Source organism: Fopius arisanus, unplaced genomic scaffold (genome assembly GCF_000806365.1).
Source record: "Fopius arisanus strain USDA-PBARC FA_bdor unplaced genomic scaffold, ASM80636v1 scaffold00051, whole genome shotgun sequence".
NCBI classification, from domain to species: domain Eukaryota; kingdom Metazoa; phylum Arthropoda; class Insecta; order Hymenoptera; family Braconidae; genus Fopius; species Fopius arisanus.
The window spans coordinates 945,963-966,853 of record NW_011887790.1 but is presented as its reverse complement, the minus strand read 5'-3'; the positions used below and the strand labels follow the sequence as shown (position 1 = coordinate 966,853).

Sequence of the window (20,891 nt, the reverse complement as noted above, 5' to 3'; positions counted from 1 at the left end):
TGGAGGAGTGGAGTGGATACTTGGTGGAGGTGAATGGACATGGGTGAGGATAGCGGAGAGGAAGATTGCGATGAGAAGGTTGAATTTTTATATGACAAACCCATATGATGACAATAGATTACCAAGAGTCTAACGTTAACAATTTTTTATTAATGTCCGTATAACAAAGTGAAAAAGGAAAATGAACGATGGATCATATCACATTAACTCTATCACCTTTCTCTTATTCACCTGTTTCTACTTCTTCGTATTTTGTTTAAACTCCTAAACAATAGACATATTATCTTATCCTATTTTCTCTAATTGCGTTAGCATTCATGTAAGATCTGTATGGGCCAACAGGATTAAAAACAATTTCGTGCTACACTTTTGAAAGTTCCTTCCTAAGAATCTTGCCCGCTGCGCTTTTCGGGATTTTATCAATGAATTCAACGTGATGGAGGTGCTTATACTTTGAAAGCCGTTGCGCCACATAATTTTTTATGTCTTCCTCGGTAATTTTAATACCCGACTTCGGCACAACGAATGCCTTTGGTACTTCTCCCCATTTAACGTGAGGTGTTCCTATCACTGCGACATCCTCCACTTTATCGTGACTGAAGATGAGATTTTCCAGTTCAGCTGGAGCCACTTGCAATCCTTTCACTTTGATCAGCTCCTTCAGGCGTCCAGTAATGAACAATTGTCCTTGAAATAATCATGAGAAATATGTATTTTCAACAATTGTTCTTATAAATCGAGTGAAAATGATAAACAAATCATTTCATTCGACTCTTTTCATCTGCGTCTGGGAATTTTTATATTGCCGAATAAAAATGTTGAAAATTATATTTAATTAATCCTGTGGCAAGAAATCTCACCAAAACTTTATAGGATTGCCAAAGATTCATGATATGATCGAGTCACCCCTTTCAAGGTGTTGACTTAATCCAGTTCAACTCAATATTATCTTCAATAGGTGGTTCAATTGGTTATTTTATCGGATGGTGAATCAATTGAATTTTTCAGTGAAATTTTGCGCAGGCATTGTACATAGTTATTGAATTGTACATACCCTTATCATCGATATATCCCGAATCTCCTGTTTTGAACCAGTTGCCATCCATGCAATCCTCTGTGCCTTTAGGATTTTTGTAGTACCCTTTCATAACTTGCGGCCCCTTCACCACAATTTCTCCAGTTTCGTTGATACCCAGATTTTTTCCACCTTTATCATCATCTTCACTGACAATTCGAAGTTCAGTATTCACAGCTATTAAACCTGAAGAATCCCACGGTGATTTTTTCGATCGTGATATCATTGGAGAGGTTTCAGTCAAACCGTAAGCTTGACCAAAGTGAAAATTCAAGTTTACTTTCGAGTACAATTTCGTGATAAGTTGTGTTCCAGTTGGAGCAGCACCACTCACGACGCACTTGACACATTCCATATGTTTTCTGTTGAATCTATTGTCAGTTGTCATAAGTTGAACAATTGGAGGAGCAACGTACAATACTGTAGATCGGTTTTTATCCAGGACATCTAGGAATATATTTGATGTGAATTGAGGTACACAAATGATTTTTCCACCAATCCTAAAAATCCAATGAAAAATTAGTCGTGTCTCTAGCACCGAAACTGGAAATATTCAATTATTACCTGAGATTTTTCAGAAGGCAACCAACAAAACCATAAATGTGGTAGAAAGGTAGAAACCCTGGGATAATTTCTTGATGTTCGCCGATGGCCGGTTCATCAAAATCGTACTCTTTATGCGATGCTTGCACTATATTAGCAATAATATTCCTGAAATAAATGTCAAGAGAATAGATTGATTGAAATTCATTCAGCCGATTTCATCTTATCATTGATCAATTTATTAAGATAGGATTAACGCTAATCAGCGTATATAAGTCCTCCAATTGAATTCTCGGTGAAACTGAATTAATTCATTCATTAAATACCAATTTATTTGAAACAATCAAAAATATATTTGAAGTAACTAACTATATGATTAATTTAATTTTATGTTCGATTCGCTTAATCTATTGTTTCTTAACAAATATGTATGCGAGGGTAAAATACTAAATAGATTATACTTTGATTTGAACAAATAAATTATAATAAATAATAAAATAGATAAATTCGAATGTGATATCTTGAAGGGCTCAATTAATTTAATGTAAGCAATTTTCGAAACAATGAGTCCCTTCCTGCAAGTTAAGAACAAAAAATGACATTTGCCGCGGTCTTGGAGAAAAAACAATCGGTGGAGGTATAATTGCTAATTGCAGAATTAACAATTCAATTCGAACCTGTGACTGAGCTCAACACCTTTCGGCAATCCCGTGGTTCCACTAGAATATGGAAGAATTACTGTGTCATTCTCATTGTAGATTCTAGATTGTTCTCCAATCTTTTCGAATTCATCAATTCCGTCACTCACTAAATCCGTAAAATTTATCGCACCTGTAGAAATTGACTCGTTTCCATTTGGAACAACAATTAAGGGTAAGTGCTTAGGATTTTTACGGACAGTATCGACAATCATTGAATATATCTCCTGAGTTGTAATTACAGCAGCGGCCTCTGAATGTATTATTTGTTGGCTCATTTCATAGACTGTCAGTGCAGGACTTATTAATGTCATCTGGAAATTCATAAGATAAACGTTAAATTAACAATTTTATATGGATATTCATCTCTGTGTTACCTATTCACGTTACAAACTCACATTTGATTAAACTTTTCAAATTTTTGACAATCCGATTATTTTCAAATGTCATTGAAATAGGGATTCCCATTAGATTCAGAAAGTTTTCACTTGAGAATTTATGATATAATAATAGCAATATAAAATATATATTAAACATTTTCTCAACCTTTCAATGGAAAAAAATCAATAGTGGAATTTAATTAGGTGTTTACGATTAAAAAGACATTTGTTGTTTCTCTAAAATCAATGAATGAAAAAAATGGCTGGATCTTAAATGAAAATATGGACACGAAGATTTAAAGGCATTAATAATCGGATGAATGAATGGGTCTTATATATTTATCACTAGGTAAACGTACGTGAAAAATAAGTGTAAACACGTGGAAATTGCTCTGTCACTGCGTATGGCACAGTTATTCTTGCTAATCAATTAGCAATACGCTTTCGAATGCAAATGTCATTAGCCGTCTTTGAAATTCAAATTTAGCAAAACTCATCGTTAAAATTGAATCAATACATGCATCTATGGGTTGACAAGACATCGAAATAAATCCGAGTCATCATTGAATAGATGTATTTTTTAATGTAACATTTTTTATTCAATTCTCGTGAGATTCTTAAAAAAAAAGAAATTTAAAAATTGAAGAATTACTTGAATTTTAATTAATATGGGTAACTAGGACCCAATAATATTTACATATGAGAAAAATAGTCAAATGTATATGTATAATCCAAATTTCAAATATTACAATTGCATTTTAAAAAAAAGAAAAAAGGAGAGTAGTTGAAGGAAAAATTGAAGAGATTACCATCATTCCAGCCTCACTTGCGCCCAAGGAAGCAATTGCATATTCCGGAATATTCGGAAGAATAATCGCCAGTGTATCCCCTGGTCCCAAATTATTCCGTCGTAAAGATGTTGCAAATCTTCCGCACAATTTTCTCAATTCCTCATACGAATAAGATCTCCCATTTACGGCGCTTACCTGTGTGTATTAACCAGAATTTGAGACATAATTGAAATATCGAGTCAAAAAAGGGATGAAAATAACGGCAGTGGAAATCCTGAACCTCTTCACGGGAGAATTTTCTTTCTTCGACTTCATAAAATATTTTATAACTATTATCCTTATAATTTTAAAGAAAATTATATATAAAAAAAATTTTTCCCCTCGAGTATACCCTTTGGGGTTTTTACGATTTTTACACGCAAATCTCTCTCTGAAAAATTTAATTCGATGGAAAAAATCTGCCGTTCGGCTCTGAAAGTGAGAATTAAGATGCTATCGACTTTGACCGCTGGTGCCTGGAAAGAAAACCGCACTATTGTCATATGAATCTAGCACTTTAACCGCATTATATTATTATTCCTATTCGGCTCGCCTTGTTTTTATTACGTTCTGCAATTTTTGCTAAAGCACACCACGACATTTTATTAATTACAAACTTTTGAAATCAGTAATATGTAATCGATAATTAGAAATATGTACTTGTAAAAATAAATTAATGCAATAATTGAAGACATCTTTAAATAATCACTTTTCCGCTCATTATATTCAGTTATGTGCAGCGATTAACATTAACATCTATCATTTGCACGTGTCAGGCAAATGATTTTGAAGAATATTTGGAATATTTGGATACGTACAATTGCAATTTTATTCCACCACTTGTCAACATTATTCCACATCTCCTGATGCAAAAAATTATGTGGAATTTCCACATCATCGAAAGGACTCTTGAATATATTGCCTTGATTGTTAATAGCTCTGCTCGCATCCCAAGTTTTTTCGACATTAAAATTTTGTTGGCAATTACTATTATTATTTCTCAATTGCACTCCACAAAACTTACACTCCTGCACACACAACAGTTTCATCATTTTGATTTTTCTACTACCGATTCCTGCTACTTTATAGAGCGTCATAATTTCAAAAATTTGTTAAGTTACTTGGACTTCTGTATTATTCCAATGCTAGAGGAGATATGACTGCATTTAAGCGGGGAATATTCAAGAATATAAACTATAGTTTTTTTAAATCCGCTGCGATAGTGTCGTACTTCACCGAATATTATTACGCGAATCGACAAAGCCAATCGATTGTCGCACTTTGTTATACTATCCGTTCCAAAAGTTTTCCCTTACATTCAACAACATCAAATCTTTGCAAATTCCAGGGAGAAATATTCAACAAAAATTACGTATCTTTAATATAAATAATTCCATCATTCCGCAATGAAATTTCATTGAGAAAAGTTGCACAGAAATTTACGGAATTGTTCCCTAAAAAATAATGCACTTGTCCATTTCAATTTGAGGTGCACAATTTATTAAGGCAAGGTTGCTTTGTCGTGGATTTTTATCTATGCGAGATAAATTCGAGAGTTTAAGTATTAATCTTGCTGCTACAATGCTCCTATTAGATTAATTGTTGGCACCAATTCTCAATTAAATTTGATCCATCGTGTTTTGCGTTAAGCTAAAATACATCGTGATTAATACTGTTTAGTGCAGTAATAAAATCCAATTGCGTATGGGACTTGATGCATATAAAACGTTAAAAAATATAAAAAGGAGAAGGTCTATTTGTCTTCTACTGTTTATGAAAGATTCACCGTGATAAATCTCTGGAATATTCAAGTAACGCACACTGTTGTAATTGCAAAACTCGAGCTGCATCCACGATTTTTTGTTTTGAAAAATTCATTATCATCTGATTCACCATCATCTCCACTGAATAATTACGATATCAAATTCGATATTTTCATATATCAAATGAGAATAATTAAATAACCCACATATCTATTTGAAACTCACGTGAATCTCAAATACCAGTCTAAATAAAATTGACATTGCAGGCAAGATTTTGAAAAAATAAGCTGTCGTTCATGAAAATATCGCTTGAATTTATGAGTCTCGCCCTCTATTCGTGTTGTTGGTATTAGTATTGGATGTCGTTCTGAACAAACGTCAGTCTGACAGGCAAAATGACCAATGACTCCTGTCATTATTGTGAAAATTGTTTAGCAATAACAATTCCTTAGTCACCATCTGTTTCTTCACGCTTTGTCCTTGACAATTATTCGCATTGTACTAGGAATTAGTGTCGATGCAATTTTTAGTTAGAATATTTGATCGTTACTCAGAGAAAGGTGTTTCAGAATTTTTTGACGGAAGGGAAACCTTCAAATCGTCAAGGTGAGCGAGCAAGGAAAGTGGGACTTTTTTGTTTGATAAATGGAGCAGTGTTAAATCGTGAAAATAAAGACAATTCATGGTACATATACAGATGCAATGGAGGATTATAAATTTTTATTCAAAGTCGTTCTTGTTGGGAATGCCGGTGTGGGGAAGACCTGTCTCGTTCGTAGATTCACACAGGTAATTTTAATGAATAACAGTCGAAAGTAAACAACAAAGAAATGTCAGTTCAACTTTTACATTATTTCAGGGATTATTTCCTCCAGGACAGGGGGCCACGATAGGAGTGGATTTTATGATAAAAACTGTAGAAGTAGAGAATGAAAAAGTTAAGGTAAATATTGTATTTTTTGTTATTTTTTATTTCTTGTTCTGTACAAAAAAAATGACAGGAATTTTTCGAAGGTAGAAACTTTTCTTGTTGATTTTCAATTCATCTGAAGAACGAGTGATTTTTTAATGAAATAAGAAGAAACTCTATTGGAAATAAACTGCTAATTTCTCCTGCAATCGTACCTTCGGACAATGACTCGACAATTCTGAGAACAATTTGTATCATAGCCTGACTATTTATATAATGGATTGTGTTTTTTTTTTGTATTAGCTTCAAATTTGGGACACTGCAGGCCAGGAAAGATTTCGATCGATAACTCAGAGTTATTATAGATCAGCTCATGCATTAATCCTTGTGTATGATATTTCCTGTCAACCAACGTTTGACTGTTTACCTGATTGGTTAAGAGAAATTGCGGAATATGCCAGTAATAAAGTTTTGACGATATTGGTTGGTGAGTTATATTTATATTTTTATCGAACGAAAATCAGTTGTTTTACAATGCAGCATCTATTTATGACATCTCAACTTCGAAATTGGATTTTGCAGGAAATAAAATTGATAGAGAAGATAGAGAAATTCCAACGCACGTAGGTGAAGATTTTGCTCAACGCCATGGAATGTATTTCCTTGAAACATCAGCGAAAGAAGCGGAAAACGTTGAGCGATTGTTTATGGAGATTGCTGCGGAATTAATGGAGGTGAGGATCAATTTATTAATGACGTGATAAATTGTAATAAAACAATCAAAAGCCATTCGAAAAATGGTATTTTTTCTGGGAATCATTTTTCACCTCACTAGAAGCATAGAATTTAATTTTTTTTTTATTATCTTGACTTGGATATTAGTTATTATTTTATATATTTTATCACTTTACGGTGAATTTCTTCAAGCTTCCGAGTTTGGGAGGGATAATTTTCGACGATAATTTACGAACTCGATCCACAACACATCAAAACAAATTAAATAATAAAAGTGAAGATGGATTAAGAGAAAAATAAAAAAATTGTCGACCCAGCGATTATCTAAATACCTCTCATCTTAAATGCTCATTTCATTAATAATAATATCAGTGTTCCTCGAATCATCGACTCTTTTCTTTTTTATTTTCTGGAATGAAATAGCAAGCACGAAGCAAGGAATTACCTCGATACGAGACGAATGCAACGTCAATAAATGCAAAAACAACGTCAATTGGTGACAGCAGCAGTTGCAGCTGCAGTCGATTTTCCTAAGGATCTCTAAACACTGAACGGAAAAGAAAAATAATTTGATTAATGGTGTGATGAAAGTTTTGCAAATACACCTGGTGGCCTGAAAAGTATTTGTTCTCACGAGAGACAAAATGGTAATTTATTCAATAGCCACAGCAGTAATTGCCGACTCAATTCGGGGTTCAGATGTGCTGAAGTATCACAAATTACATCACAGAGTTACCTATTTAATTCACATGGTATTTAATGACTCATTCCCGTGGGTTTCGACCTCTCGAGGGTGACTGACTGCATGTATTTATTTATTGACTAATTGTCGGATTACAAGTATTGACCAAAATCCAATGAAAATCTTCACGAAGTAGAAGGGGATTTTTTTAATTGGTTCTCCTGCGTTTTGATTACTCTAGCCTCGTTTGCTTTTCATACAAACGTAACCACTAGATATCTAGCATTAATTTTGACAGCCGCTGGACTTTTTTTTCTGTATTATCAGCGATATACTCAACAACTTTTTTCCTTTGTGTGAAAAAAAAGCTTCAGCAATTTAATTTTTTGTGCTAGTTGATCTTTCAAGACAATTTTAAAGCGCAAAAGGTGAACGCAATTTTGTTACGTTTGATGAATTATTTTATCACTGTTTTAATTTTTTGTTGCTCGTAAGTCATTTTTTGCGAAAGTGGTACAACGTAACGATTTTACTCATCTCACTCTATGAATAATGAAATTATCCCAACAATGAACCATTCCAAAAGAAGATAGCAAGCTATCTATTCCGTAGAAATTTTTCTCAATACAGAAATGTTTTTCGATATTTCATGATCATTCGAAACTTTTTTCAAGTCCGATGAATAATATTATGGATAATATTATTTTTCAAAATAATAGGACCATTAACATCAACGTTGTATTCGCCGCAGGATATTTTACAACTTTAATGTAGAATTAAAAGGTCTTTTGTATAGTAATGTTGTAAAATTGAAAATAATTTATTGCGCTCTGGTTTCATATTGCAGATAACTGAGAAAAGAAATTATTGAAATTTTTAAAAATATTTTACTTCATTCATCACTTTCCCGAGAGCAAAGGTATTGATCAATTCAAAAATACAAAAATTTCGAAATCAATGATTTTTTTTCTCGTGAAAATACTGCAATTATCATCTGTTGAATTTTCGTTAGCCACTTCTAGTCGTCGCAATTTATTCAAAAATTTTATTTGAAATTTAGTACAGAAAAAAATGTGTATCACAGCTGGTGCTGCGTGATACACTCCGCATGTTCATTATTTTAAAGATATTTATGTGCTTCACATTGTTTACATATTGTGTGATTTTGGGGGGGTGGGAAAAAATGATTTTTTTTATGTGAAAGAAAAATTCTGCGTTGGTTGGACCCAATCAATGATAATTTAACGCGACTTGAGCGATAAATATGGAGAAAAGTGAAAATTTTTCGAAAAATTCCCATTATTTTATAAGTGAACCGGAAAATGCAAAATTGAGTAATGGATCTGACTTTGTTCGATGGTGACTAAAACATACAAGAGATACATTAATATTATTACAATAGAATAATCATGGGAATTAGCATATAAATATGAGAACTGGCTTGGAGCTAATATAATCTACAAAATTTTATAAATGAGGAAAGACACTATTTCTTCTCAGCTGCCAGCCAGATATTTTTGGTTTACTTATAGAAGTATGGGAATATCTCAGAAAATCCACGTTTTTCAATATATATAGCTACGTTCGTGCTGTGTTAATTTTTAATTGAATAGATATTGTTTAGCGTTCGTGAGGGTGTGGGTGATAAATTAGATAAGTATGAGCGGGGCAGTCACGTTGGTTCGTAGTCAATAATTAAAAGAAAATATTAGAGTACATTCGTTGAAACATTTAACCATGTCACTGTGCTTTCATTACTCGTTTTCACGCAACACTGATCATTAAAAAGCACGTATACAATTGTAATGAACTCGTGGCGATCAGGATGGTGCTAATTCGTTCAGGCCCTTTAATTATTTTTAATCACAACGCAAAGTAGTAAGAGACATCTGCGAATATTTCACAATGTTTTGATTTCCCTTCCCTAATTTTCTGCGTGAGAAAATTAGACGATAGATATATAATTGCATAAATGTATTCACAAATTTTTGGCACGGGAGATATTCGCAGGATAATAATCGCATATAATTTTAAAACATCAAAATTTTCCAACTTTTCTATTCGATCGACTCATGCATTTACTTCTGATCCTCTGAGTCTAGACATAAATAATAAATCAGTTGATAAAATAAATGAAAACATATCAATTCATCGCATTGTAATTTTCGACAGGCATCTCGTTTTTTACTGTACACTTCTAAGAAAATTTTTATCGAAAACAAGAGAGGAAAAATTACTCAATCACGTGACGCTGATTATCTGTTAAATTAGTTTAATTTTGCAACCAGAGATGAAACTTTATGGGATGATGAACATTATGTTGAAATTTCAGTGGAATGTTACCAAAAATATCCTAAACATTACGAATGTATTCAGTCACTAGCTACGCTTCATTATGAATAATGATTTCTGTAATAATTGGCATATAATGAGTCGCATGCTACGAACCAGAAAACACAATTATTATTATTAAGTACCATGATCATTACTAGAATACAATGTATGCACTAAATACTTCACTCAGCAAGAAAGAAAGAGAAAACAATCAGTACTTGAGTTATAGTTGAATTTCGTAAATAAAAAGAATTGAAGGAACAACAATAGCGAATCAAAATTGTTTTCGGTGAATATGAAGCTGAATTCTTTACGTTTAGCATTTTTATGTTAAATAATAATGCAAGTATTAACTGAAAAGGCGTATACTTAATTAGTCAACCTGACGAACGGAAAAATTGGTGAAGACATTTGGTATAATTTATTTTACCAATAAATTTTATTTTTCGCTTTTTCAATTTCTTCATCTTTTATTTACTTGCAGTCACCTGGAGCTTTTCTGAAGACTCCGGATCCTTTGGAGTCTGGAACAAAACAATAATTCAATGAGTACCTGAAGCAGTTAGAAATTTTTCTTTCGTGGTAGAATAAATTCGTTTGAGTGTAGAAGATTGGAGGTGAAAGAAAAATTGAACTTTATGACAAAGAGAGTTGAAGGGCTTGTTATAATCTTTCGACATACACAGAAGAAGTAGATTTTGATGAAGCATGTTCAGTGCAGTTTGAGACATCACAAACACCGTAAATAGCTTCTTTACGTGTGTCAGAGTCACAGAGGCACACGGTGTCGTGGTTTAATTCCTTTGAAAAGAGAGTTCTGTACTTCAAGCAGACAGAGCAATCGTCGAGGTCATGATAACGATGGTGAAGTCCCGAGGATTCGATAATTCTAGAACATGGGCCTGGGTTCAAGGGTTGTCGAGACTTCTTTCGATTTTGATAGCACTGATTCACGTGCAATTGTGATTGTTGAGTAGTTGCAGAAATAAGGAGAGGATCAGAGATGCATGGTTGGTGATGGTGATGTCTGCAGCTATGGAATTAAATAATTTCTTTAGAAAATTCATATTCCACCGATGAAGAAGGGAGTAAAAAATTCACCGAGTTGACGATTTCAATCTTCCCTGGCTGTGACACACCTTTCTCTGTCGTAATATACCTACTGGTGGCTGTTTCCGGTGCACGCAAGGACGCCCCTATTAGTGAGAAAAATATTAATATCCATTACGTAGTACCAATTTAATTATAAGATATCAATCGCTATTGTAGTACTCTAAACGCTCCAGATATATCAAATATACGTGTTTATTTACACGAAAAGAAAAGATTCACCAATAAAAAATGATCCCAAAATTTTCAATAACGGCGAAAATTTGGTAGGCGATTTAGAAAAGAAATTCTGAAAAATATTTTAACAAAGGCTATTTTAGTGGTGGATATTTCAAGCCTTGATGTTTTTTAGCGAGAATTTTTTACAAAATATTTTGACATGCCACGAGTCTACCTTCGAGTTTATCAGTTTTGGATTTATAACGTGTGACCCAGTAAAATCCAATTCACACATTCCTATAACTTCTTCGATTACCGTTCTGGTAGAAACTTCAATTTTTGGAGCTATGATACCCTGGGAAAAAATAAAAACGAAAAAAAAGGATTTTTTAATCAATTAGACATGTAGGTTGATCTCTAAGTTAAATCGTAATTTCTAAATGGATTTTATATACCGGAAAATATTTACTGCATTCCATTAAGAGGTCGACATCAGCCCCAGCCAACAACCCCTTGAAACAGGGAACAGGATAGAGAAGATCCACAAGATTAGTTTCAAAAGTTGCAAGGATCATGCCCTTGCATCCCACCGATGGCCACTGAATTAATTCAGCATAAATGAACTCCTCTTCCAGGCAACATTGAAGATCACTGAGAGTGCTGATACCCGTAAATACTTTTTTAAAAAGAAATTTGTCGTTAAATAGGAGGGGAAATATCGGAGTTGTCTTCTGGGACTGAATGTGGGAGTTGAAGGCGTTTATACGAAGTGCTACTGTTCCATTTGGACAGAGCCAGACTCCAGGACACGTTATCTGGAACAATAATTCATTCTGCACTCGATTTACATCAATCTTTGGCGAATTTCTCGATACCCACGAAGAGATTATTACGAAAATACTATTATTATAATTTGGAAACGAATTTTGGGTTTAGAAAAGTTTAAATTTGTTTAAAAGAATTGAATGCTTCCCAAAAATTTTTATTTTACAATTAATAGTTCTCCAATGTGCAAAAATATCAGTATTAGAAGGACTAGAATATATTCGGAAGGGCATTCTGTTATGGATAAGTGCATTTTTTTAGGCGATTTCTAAGTTTTGTAAAGGGAAAATTTAGAAAAAAAGACGTACCACTATGAAAATTAATGATTCATTGAATAATTATGAAATCTAAAAAAAGTGTGTGTTAAAAACCCCGAAAAATGGGAAGATATATATATAGGCAATAACTCCTTAAATGAATACTCACTGCTTGCAAATCGAAATCTATTTTTACACAGAAGCCCCTTGCTGCCATTATTCTCCAATCTCAGATAGTCACAAATTTTCTCCTTCAATTTCAACGTCATTTTGCCTCAGCAGTGATAGAAAATCGTTTCAATCTCTTCACAGGCAATATTCTTCCTCATATTGTGAAGCAATGACCTTGAGTGATTTACGTCCCTGAGATATGATGATTTGTTTATTTTAACAAGGGATGGATCGGAAATTTGGAGAGAAAATTTCTGGTGACAGGTGCAAGCTCTTGAATCGTCTCAAGACGTCGACGGCGTTTCGTTGCCTGGATACAATACCACAACACCTAAAGTCGTCAGGTTAAAAGAAATGTCGGATTGTCGCTTGATTTATTCTACTTAAGAAATTACTGTCGATATATTCTCATTTTTTATGTTGATTTTGTAAAATTCTGGACAACCCCGTATCAGATTGACGTAAAAAAATACATTGCTTTTGTTTTTTTTTCGCTATTCAATGATTCACTAATTTTCATAATCGTGCATCAATGTTTCTGAATTTTTGGTAACGTTTTGTGAATTTTCGCAAAAGTTTACTGAAAACGTTGAAACATTTTTTCATGTCAATTTCATCGACCGTTTCGAAGAAATTTATAAAGAAATAAAAGAATTAGAAGATATCGGCAATAGCTCCTGAAGAACTCAACCATAATTGAAAACCGAAAGGAAGGGTCGCATGTAATTCTTCATCAACTTATTTCTAAAATAAACTGAACCAGTTACTTAATTTATTTATTTAAAATGCGCAAATCTCCAGGATTTATTTACACCGACGGTTCTGATATCTTAGTCTATGATATGTACATTGTTTCTACATTTTGGTTTCTTTAAATATTGATTTCCCTTTTTGTAATAACTGGTGCAGTATTTTCACGAATTTTAAAATCTGTAGACTTTAAAAAAAGGGATAAGCGAGTTTGCAAGAGAAACTTTCATCGTCCTGGCATTTCCCTTCAGGGTTGACGGATAAAATCGAATCAGTCCATGAGATAATTCATTTTATTTGACCGTATCGATTTGTGACACGTTCGATTTTAAATAGAATATTTAAACATTCTCATTCCTTATTAGAGATAAAATGGCACTCCAACGAATTTCTCTCTAGGTAATCCTTTATCAGTCTCCCTAATCCTAATTTCAGTTTTGACCACTTCACATTGTTTGAGAGGGAAATGAAGTCTTGAATCTGTAGAATTAGGGATTAATGGTTTGTTGAACCATCCGTAGCTGAAAAATAGAATATTAATGCGTATTTTCAAGATTGATAAGGAAATCATTAATATGGCATGTCTTCATTAGACCTGATATGTCTATGTTCTCCATTATTTCTATAATATCTTGTTTTTTTATTGATTTTTGTACAAATATGATCGCTTTAGAGAGAATTACTCACTCCATATTCATCATTGGTGGTTGATAATCGTAAATATTCCGAGGTACTGACTCTGTGAACTTTTCGATCAATTTTATGTACTCTACGGGCACCTCTTCCGGTCTCACCCGTTCGTATTTTGAATAGAATTTCGATGTGACTGATTTCTTCTTCGGAAGCGCAATGAATTCTTCAACCAATTTGATATTGCGGTTTTGTTTTTCATACTGTTCAGTGTAAAACAGCTGTTTTATTGGGTCCATTGAAGATTTCTAAGATCTCATGCGAAAATGAAAAAACAATGGAAGCAATAATAAATGAAGAATTATAAAAACGAGGCTCAATAGACTTCAGAGATTCTAAGATTGAAAAACAGATGATAGAATAATGAAAAAATGGAATAAAAGAAAAATTAAATGGAGAGGATAGAAAATGGAAATTTTAAAATTTTATCGAGTCACTTACATTTTTTTCTTCGTAACAATCACATGGAAATTTTTGCTGCAGTAATCAAGATCAACAGTTTTCGTACTGGATACTAATATAAAAAACCGGGCGATTTGTAATTAATTACAGCTCCAGTAAAACCCACGTTTTTCTAATTCTCAAAAGAAGGCGCCACGTGAGTTACTCACAGTCGAAAATATCGAAAGCTGCCTCAATAATTTCTCCGACTTTTGAAAAAAGTTAAACAAACTCAAAATAAATTTATCTCCCAACCCTATCCACCCCCTCACAATAACAAATAACAACAATGCACTAGTTGTTCCCTTAAAATAAGAAAATTTCCCCAAACATATGTGTCCAGTTATGTTATTCATTTTGTTTTTTTGTATCACTATAAAATGCAGATAAACGTAATTAAATTGTTTATCATTCGATAGCCACTATTTGAGTGCAGGTTATAATATTGTGTCTGTAGATCATGTAGATCATGTTTTCATCGTATGCCTATTTTTTCTATTACACATATATTTATAAATATGTATAAACAATGCTGTAGGAATAAGTGAAAAAAAGATAGATGAGTAAAAAACAGTAGACGTTGCAAGTAGTATTTGGGAGAAATGTACGTAATATATTTGATAATCTCTTTATTCATTATATTGAATCCCCAAGATGGAGCGACTTGATCACCTACTTTCACCAAGTACACGTCCCATCTTCTCAATCCGTCATACCTTGTGGCGGTATTTCCTCAAGTCCGATCAAAAAGAATATCCCTCTGGAGTAATTGAGTGATGTGTTGTCCAGTGGTCTCAATATTTCGAAAACTCATTCCACCGCTTCGTATTTTCTCAGTGCCTTGATTAATTATGCAATAATCAATAATAAAACAATGAAATAACCAGTAGGATGTGGTCATTGGGTTATCATCTTCTCTATTTAAAGTGATCACGTCAGATTTGTAGCTTTTCAGGAATGAGTTAAATCTGGATTGTGCCCATTCACTTGATTTAAAGAACAATTGTGTAATTGGAGTGACGTGAGTGTTATTATTTAATTGAAAATTAAAAACATGGGATTTTCTACGAGCCTCCAGGGACAGGCATCGCATGAGGCCCTCTTAGGCAGACAAGATGCGGAAATTAAACTCCTTGAGACTATGAAAAGGTGTCTAACATCTAAAGTCAAGTCAGATCGGGAGTATGCCTCGACAATATCATCATTGAGTAGTCAGGGTAAAAAAGTTGAACGATGTGATGACCTTGTTGGCAGCCTCATTACTCAGGTAGATATCCCATTCCCTTTTTCGTCATGTTCACCTGGAATTTTTACGATTTCCGGATTTGAGAATTATTTATTGTTTTTGCAGAGCTGGAGGGATATTATGGATTGTATTGATCAGACTGCTAAATTGATTAAGCAACAGGCTGATTCTATGGAGAATATTGTCATTGATCATATTAATAGTCTACATTCGGAGAGGAGACGAGCTAGGAAGTTGTACCAAGAAGAGCAAACTTGGCTTACTAATCAGTTTCAGCAGGTGATTTTTTCAAAGATGTGCAATCAATCCTGTCATTGATTTATGGGAATTTTCTGAGAGTTTTTTAGAAAAACAAAAATATTATTCAGCCCTCGTAATAATAACAACGGAAAATATTCGTCTAATTGATTTTTATGATTTATATTTTGTCAGCTGAGTGAGGATGTTGCGAGGAAGAAGACAGAGTACCAAAAGAATTTAGAAATGTACAAACTCGCACGTTCGCGTTTTGAGGAGCATTACGTCAAATGTAAGAAGTCGATTTATTAATTTTTATTTGAAAAATCCAAGGGAACTGTTATTTTATGATTTGTATGGGCATAGCTGGGAGAGGAGGAAGAAAGTTGGACGATGTGAGAGAGAAATATCAAAAGGCTTGTCGTAAATTACATCTCACCCATAACGAGTACGTGCTATTGCTCGGCGCTGTAACGGATTGCGAACACGATCTAAGGAATTGCTACCTGCCGAGTCTTCTTCGGAGGCAACAGTCCATTCATCAGGAGTTTATTGTTGCCTGGTAAGAGTAAATGATATGTAGTTGGCGAGTAATTTTAATCTGTGCGTTTTTTTAATGCTAATGAAAGGATTGAATGAGGAAATAAGGGAAAGGTCAGTTGAGTGTATATTAATGAAATTATGAATTGACAAAACGGTTGACATGAAGATTTACCGTTGGTAAAGTATAAATCAAAAGCGAATTAATTTATCTTTATTAGGAAGAAAATCCTCCAAGATACTGCGAAATACTCCCATTTTGCATCTGAGAAATTTGTTGAGATTCAGGCACAGATGAAAGCTGCAGCCGATTCTGTCAATCCATTGGACGAGTACAAGGATTTTATTGGAAAGCATGGGTAAGTCAATAATTTAATATTACATTGATAGTCCATTTTATTTAAATTGACGTATATACCTGCCGGCCAAAAAAGCGAAAAAACAATTAATTGACGGAGTAATTAGGAATCCTAATTTTGGAGTAAATTATCTTTCCGAGATACTCCGTCCGGCCCTTAAGAAAAAAATTGTTGTGTCTCGGACGATTTCTGAATAATTGGCATGTGATGACGAATTTAGTGAGGCTGTAGCTTTCATGTTATCACCGGATGGGATTGTAGATAGGTAAAATTGAATAAGTAGCTCCGAATACATGTAACCTCACGTCAATAATAAGTAAATCGTAAAAGTAAATTGATTACTAGCTGTTAATGACTTGTAAATGATTCCACGTTGAAAATACGGTTTGTATATTTTTGGTGTCGTTTTTTTCTAACTTTCACTGAATTTTGAAGAATTACCCATCTACCTCGGGGGATACGCCAAAAAACATTAAAAAAATGTAGTAGCCTACACAATTTTAAATTAGAAAAATGAATAAAGTATTTTCCATTAATTGGCAAAAAAATTAAGGACTCGACCAGCATCACCTCTTCGTCTTTCCTTCGACGAAAATCTGGTGGATAATACGTCTGGCAAATTATTACCAAATAAACTGACTGTGGATAATCTGACGATTGATTGGCTACGAGCTCGTTTAACTGAGCTAGAGAGTTCATTGAAAGCCACCCAGCAGAACCGTCAGAGTATTCAACCAACCGAAAATAACTCTGATCTCAGGTGAACTATTTCATTTTATTCTTCCCCCCAACAATAATTATTGAGTAATTTTGTCAGTCATAATTATGGGGAAACTAACAAGCGTATCTTAATTGTCAGCAAAAAAACGCCACTGGATTATTCTAGAGAGAGAGAAGAGCTGAGATTGCGTTGTCAGGAGAAAAAAATATCCAGACAAACTGAAATTATTCGTGGTGCTTTGAATGAGTTAGGCTGTGAGGAATTACCGTCTGGATGTGATTTGTCGATGGAGGGCTCTTTCACAGAACCCTCGACACAATCAAAAGTAAGAGAACATTTTTCTATCAATTCTGCAATGAAATTGAGGAATGTAATGGCTGTCATCCAATTTCATTATGAATTTTCCATTTAGTTCAAGAACTAATAATTTCAGGTTTATGATAGAAAACAATTGGAAACGACTTGTAAAAATTACGTTCGACTAGTTCATTGCAGGGTTTAACAACATCACTCATTTCAAGTAATATTGAGAGAATTCTCTGTGTTCCCGTAGACTTCGCTGAAATCAAAGAAATTTCAGAAGAATTTAGGTCCAGATAATGGTTTATTTACATTGAGGCGAAATCAACATCTCCTGGCCATGATTAAAAAATCACCACTCAAATATCTCCCCCCAGTTAATGACACCAATAATATTGCAATGTCACACAGTGCTGGGTCCTCACCAACGCCTATTCGCGTAAACTCATCTCGATACACAGTATGTCATCGGTTGCGCGTTCGTTTGATGATTGCATGAATCTGTTTCTACTATTTCTCAAAACAATTATTCCTTTCATATCTTTCAATTTACGTTAGTTATATTCTCTTATTATTCAATTAATCCCTGATGTTTTAAGTTTGGTAAACTAAATGTGTGAAGTGTCTAATTCAAATTAACAATTCAATATGCATATCGCGAAATCCAGATGTGGGCAATCAGCAAGAAAAATTCTGAGGTCTTATATATACTGTTTACCCAAATGTGAATATATTTACTCGTGAAATGGAATGATTGTTATTCCATGGGTGTTGCAAAGCTTTAAAAAATGATGGCAGATACGCGTTTAAAGGCACTAATGGCAATGATAGGCCCGCACGTCATAACTATTACGATTTTCTGACGTTTGGATCCATCTGATGAATATTTGGTATATATCCCAATTGTAGGTACCCAGTGGATTGAACAATTCCACCAACAATCAGAAGAGCAGTGGAGGATTGATCGAGGAGGAATGGTTCCACGGAGTATTACCTAGAGAAGAAGTTGTTCGATTGCTAGTAATCGAGGGTGACTTTTTAGTGAGGGAGACAACCCGCAATGACGAATGCCAAATCGTTCTATCCGTATGCTGGGATGGCCACAAGCATTTTATCGTTCAAACAGCATCAGAGGGCCATTATCGTTTTGAGGGACCAGCTTTCCCCTCAATTCCAGAATTGATAAGACACCAGTGGAAATCTGGTCTGCCAGTTACTAGTCGATCTGGGGCAGTATTAAAGACTCCAATTCTGAGAGAGAGGTGGGAACTCAACAACGACGATGTTATTCTGCAAGAAAAAATAGGGCGTGGCAATTTTGGAGATGTTTACAAAGCGAAATTACGCTCGTGCCAGACGGAAGTCGCTGTGAAAACGTGCAAAGTTACGCTGCCCGATGAGCAGAAGAGAAAATTTCTGCAAGAGGGGCGAATACTGAAACAATATGATCATCCAAATATTGTGAAACTCATCGGAATTTGTGTGCAAAAGCAACCGATTATGATTGTCATGGAGCTAGTGGCTGGGGGCTCTCTCTTGACCTACCTGAGGAAAAATTCTTCGTCGATTAGTCAGAGGGAACAATTTCGTATGTGCAAAGATGCAGCCGCTGGAATGAGATATTTAGAGTCAAAATATTGTATTCATAGGGATTTAGCAGCTCGCAACTGTCTTGTCGGTAATGAATCTATTGTCAAGATTTCGGATTTTGGAATGTCCAGGGAGGAGGAGGAGTACATCGTCTCGGATGGAATGAAACAAATTCCTATTAAATGGACTGCACCTGAAGCTCTAAATTTTGGTAATGAGTATTTTCATTTACTTGGCAATTTATTTGATAGTAGATGAGGGCCTTATCAAAGAATTTATCTGTCTCTAGGTAAATATACTTCTTTATGTGATATCTGGAGTTACGGAGTTCTGATGTGGGAAATATTCTCAAAGGGGGGAAACCCTTACAGTGGAATGTCTAATTCACAAGCCAGAGAAAAAATAGATGCCGGTAATTATTTTTTTTTAATCCATAATACAGTAGCAGAGTAGTGAAACCATCGATATTTTTCCGTTATAGTCATGTACATGGGATTGTAAGGGAAGCGAATTTGGAGAATCCAATTATTCCGAACTTGTACCGGATTATTAAACCTGCCCCTAATTATAACATTAATTAAAACGACTTTGACATAAATTTGAAATTCATAGGATATCGATTACCCGCACCGGATAACACACCCGATGAAGTTTACAAACTAATGCTGAGATGCTGGGAGTACGAGCCCGACAAAAGACCCCATTTCGAACAAATTTACAACATAATAAATGCGTTGTGCCAGTCGCACGTTTGAATAAATCAACTACAATATTGCTGATCAGTAATTTTCTTACGCTAACCGCTGGTGAAATAGGACGTCACCGAAGAAAAAATGAAATACCATGAAAATAACAGAATATACAGAGCATTGGGCCACGATAAATCAAGCCTCAATGGAATTCTGAATTCGTTAGATGGGAATGAGAAAAAAGAGAATTGGAAATCTCCATAGTATTTGTAGCGTTCAATGAACGTCGCAATTAGGTCATGTATTTGCACGTCTGATGGAGATGTTAACGTTCTTAGAATCGGCCAATACAACTATTACTTGTATTACGCTTCTGAGCTGTTCTGCTCATCGATATTTTTTATATAGTTTTGTGATGTAGCTCTAGAAATGGACACTCGAGTAATTACTTGAGTTATCGATTCGATTTGTACAGAATTTATATTTATTGTTAATTATTCATTGAATACCCTCGTTTATTATGATATTTTCTATGAAATTGTATTGAGAGGTGAACATGTTTGATTATTTAAACCATTTAATTCGTTTATGACGATCACTGTGAAACATTTCACATGTCATTATTATAAAATTTCTGAAATCTTATTATTTTATTTCTGCAATAGTAATTTATGTCATCAATCTCTGCCTCTACAGATTTTTTATACAGATGATTTATTTTATCGACGTTACCTAGATTACGAATTTACTGATTAACTACCATGTTACGCAAATTATTGTCTCCCGTTTGATAGCTCACCCTCGGTTAATCCCCTCATTTTTGTTGAATATGCACTGTTTGGTTGCAATACATTGT

The 20,891-nt window shown here is 34.2% G+C and overlaps 5 protein-coding genes across 8 annotated transcripts; 2 read left to right on the top strand and 3 right to left on the bottom strand.

Moving 5' to 3' along the window:
- Positions 1–130: 130 nt before the first annotated feature.
- LOC105267944 (4-coumarate--CoA ligase 1) lies at positions 131–5,161 on the bottom strand. Its single transcript, XM_011307139.1, has 6 exons — positions 4,345–5,161; positions 3,506–3,682; positions 2,296–2,630; positions 1,640–1,786; positions 1,055–1,575; positions 131–687 (listed from the first exon to the last, which is right to left on the bottom strand). Exons 1-6 carry the CDS (start codon positions 4,621–4,623, stop codon positions 362–364), a joined length of 1,785 nt encoding a protein of 594 aa, XP_011305441.1. The 5' UTR covers positions 4,624–5,161; the 3' UTR covers positions 131–361.
- A 493-nt stretch (positions 5,162–5,654) lies between these two features.
- Positions 5,655–10,396, top strand: Rab30 (RAS oncogene family member Rab30). Its single transcript, XM_011307137.1, has 5 exons — positions 5,655–6,078; positions 6,149–6,232; positions 6,503–6,686; positions 6,782–6,933; positions 7,358–10,396. The coding sequence occupies exons 1-5, from the start codon at positions 5,992–5,994 to the stop codon at positions 7,466–7,468; spliced, it is 618 nt and encodes a 205-aa protein (XP_011305439.1). The 5' UTR covers positions 5,655–5,991; the 3' UTR covers positions 7,469–10,396.
- Positions 9,872–12,758, bottom strand: LOC105267942 (spermatogenesis associated 6-like protein). Its single transcript, XM_011307138.1, has 6 exons — positions 12,471–12,758; positions 11,675–12,034; positions 11,455–11,574; positions 11,052–11,146; positions 10,633–10,983; positions 9,872–10,474 (listed from the first exon to the last, which is right to left on the bottom strand). Exons 1-6 carry the CDS (start codon positions 12,516–12,518, stop codon positions 10,435–10,437), a joined length of 1,014 nt encoding a protein of 337 aa, XP_011305440.1. The 5' UTR covers positions 12,519–12,758; the 3' UTR covers positions 9,872–10,434.
- Positions 12,759–13,497: 739 nt separating this feature from the next.
- Positions 13,498–14,485, bottom strand: LOC105267939 (uncharacterized). Of its 3 annotated transcripts, none has more exons than XM_011307136.1 (3): positions 14,354–14,485; positions 13,910–14,167; positions 13,498–13,743 (listed from the first exon to the last, which is right to left on the bottom strand). In XM_011307136.1, the coding sequence occupies exons 2-3, from the start codon at positions 14,149–14,151 to the stop codon at positions 13,584–13,586; spliced, it is 402 nt and encodes a 133-aa protein (XP_011305438.1). In that variant the 5' UTR covers positions 14,152–14,167; positions 14,354–14,485; the 3' UTR covers positions 13,498–13,583. The 3 variants fall into 3 exon arrangements, with proteins under 3 accessions (XP_011305438.1, XP_011305437.1, XP_011305436.1); XM_011307135.1 differs by having other exon boundaries at positions 13,910–14,160; XM_011307134.1 differs by lacking the exon at positions 14,354–14,485 and having other exon boundaries at positions 13,910–14,316.
- A 416-nt stretch (positions 14,486–14,901) lies between these two features.
- On the top strand, positions 14,902–20,859 carry FER (tyrosine-protein kinase Fer). 2 transcript variants are annotated; one of them, XM_011307132.1, is made up of 11 exons: positions 14,902–15,620; positions 15,705–15,878; positions 16,032–16,128; positions 16,203–16,398; positions 16,598–16,735; positions 17,289–17,495; positions 17,595–17,781; positions 18,010–18,216; positions 18,666–19,557; positions 19,636–19,758; positions 19,959–20,859. In XM_011307132.1, exons 1-11 carry the CDS (start codon positions 15,408–15,410, stop codon positions 20,099–20,101), a joined length of 2,577 nt encoding a protein of 858 aa, XP_011305434.1. In that variant the 5' UTR covers positions 14,902–15,407; the 3' UTR covers positions 20,102–20,859. The 2 variants fall into 2 exon arrangements, with proteins under 2 accessions (XP_011305434.1, XP_011305435.1); XM_011307133.1 differs by lacking the exon at positions 18,010–18,216 and having other exon boundaries at positions 14,905–15,620.
- The last annotated feature ends 32 nt before the right edge of the window (positions 20,860–20,891 follow it).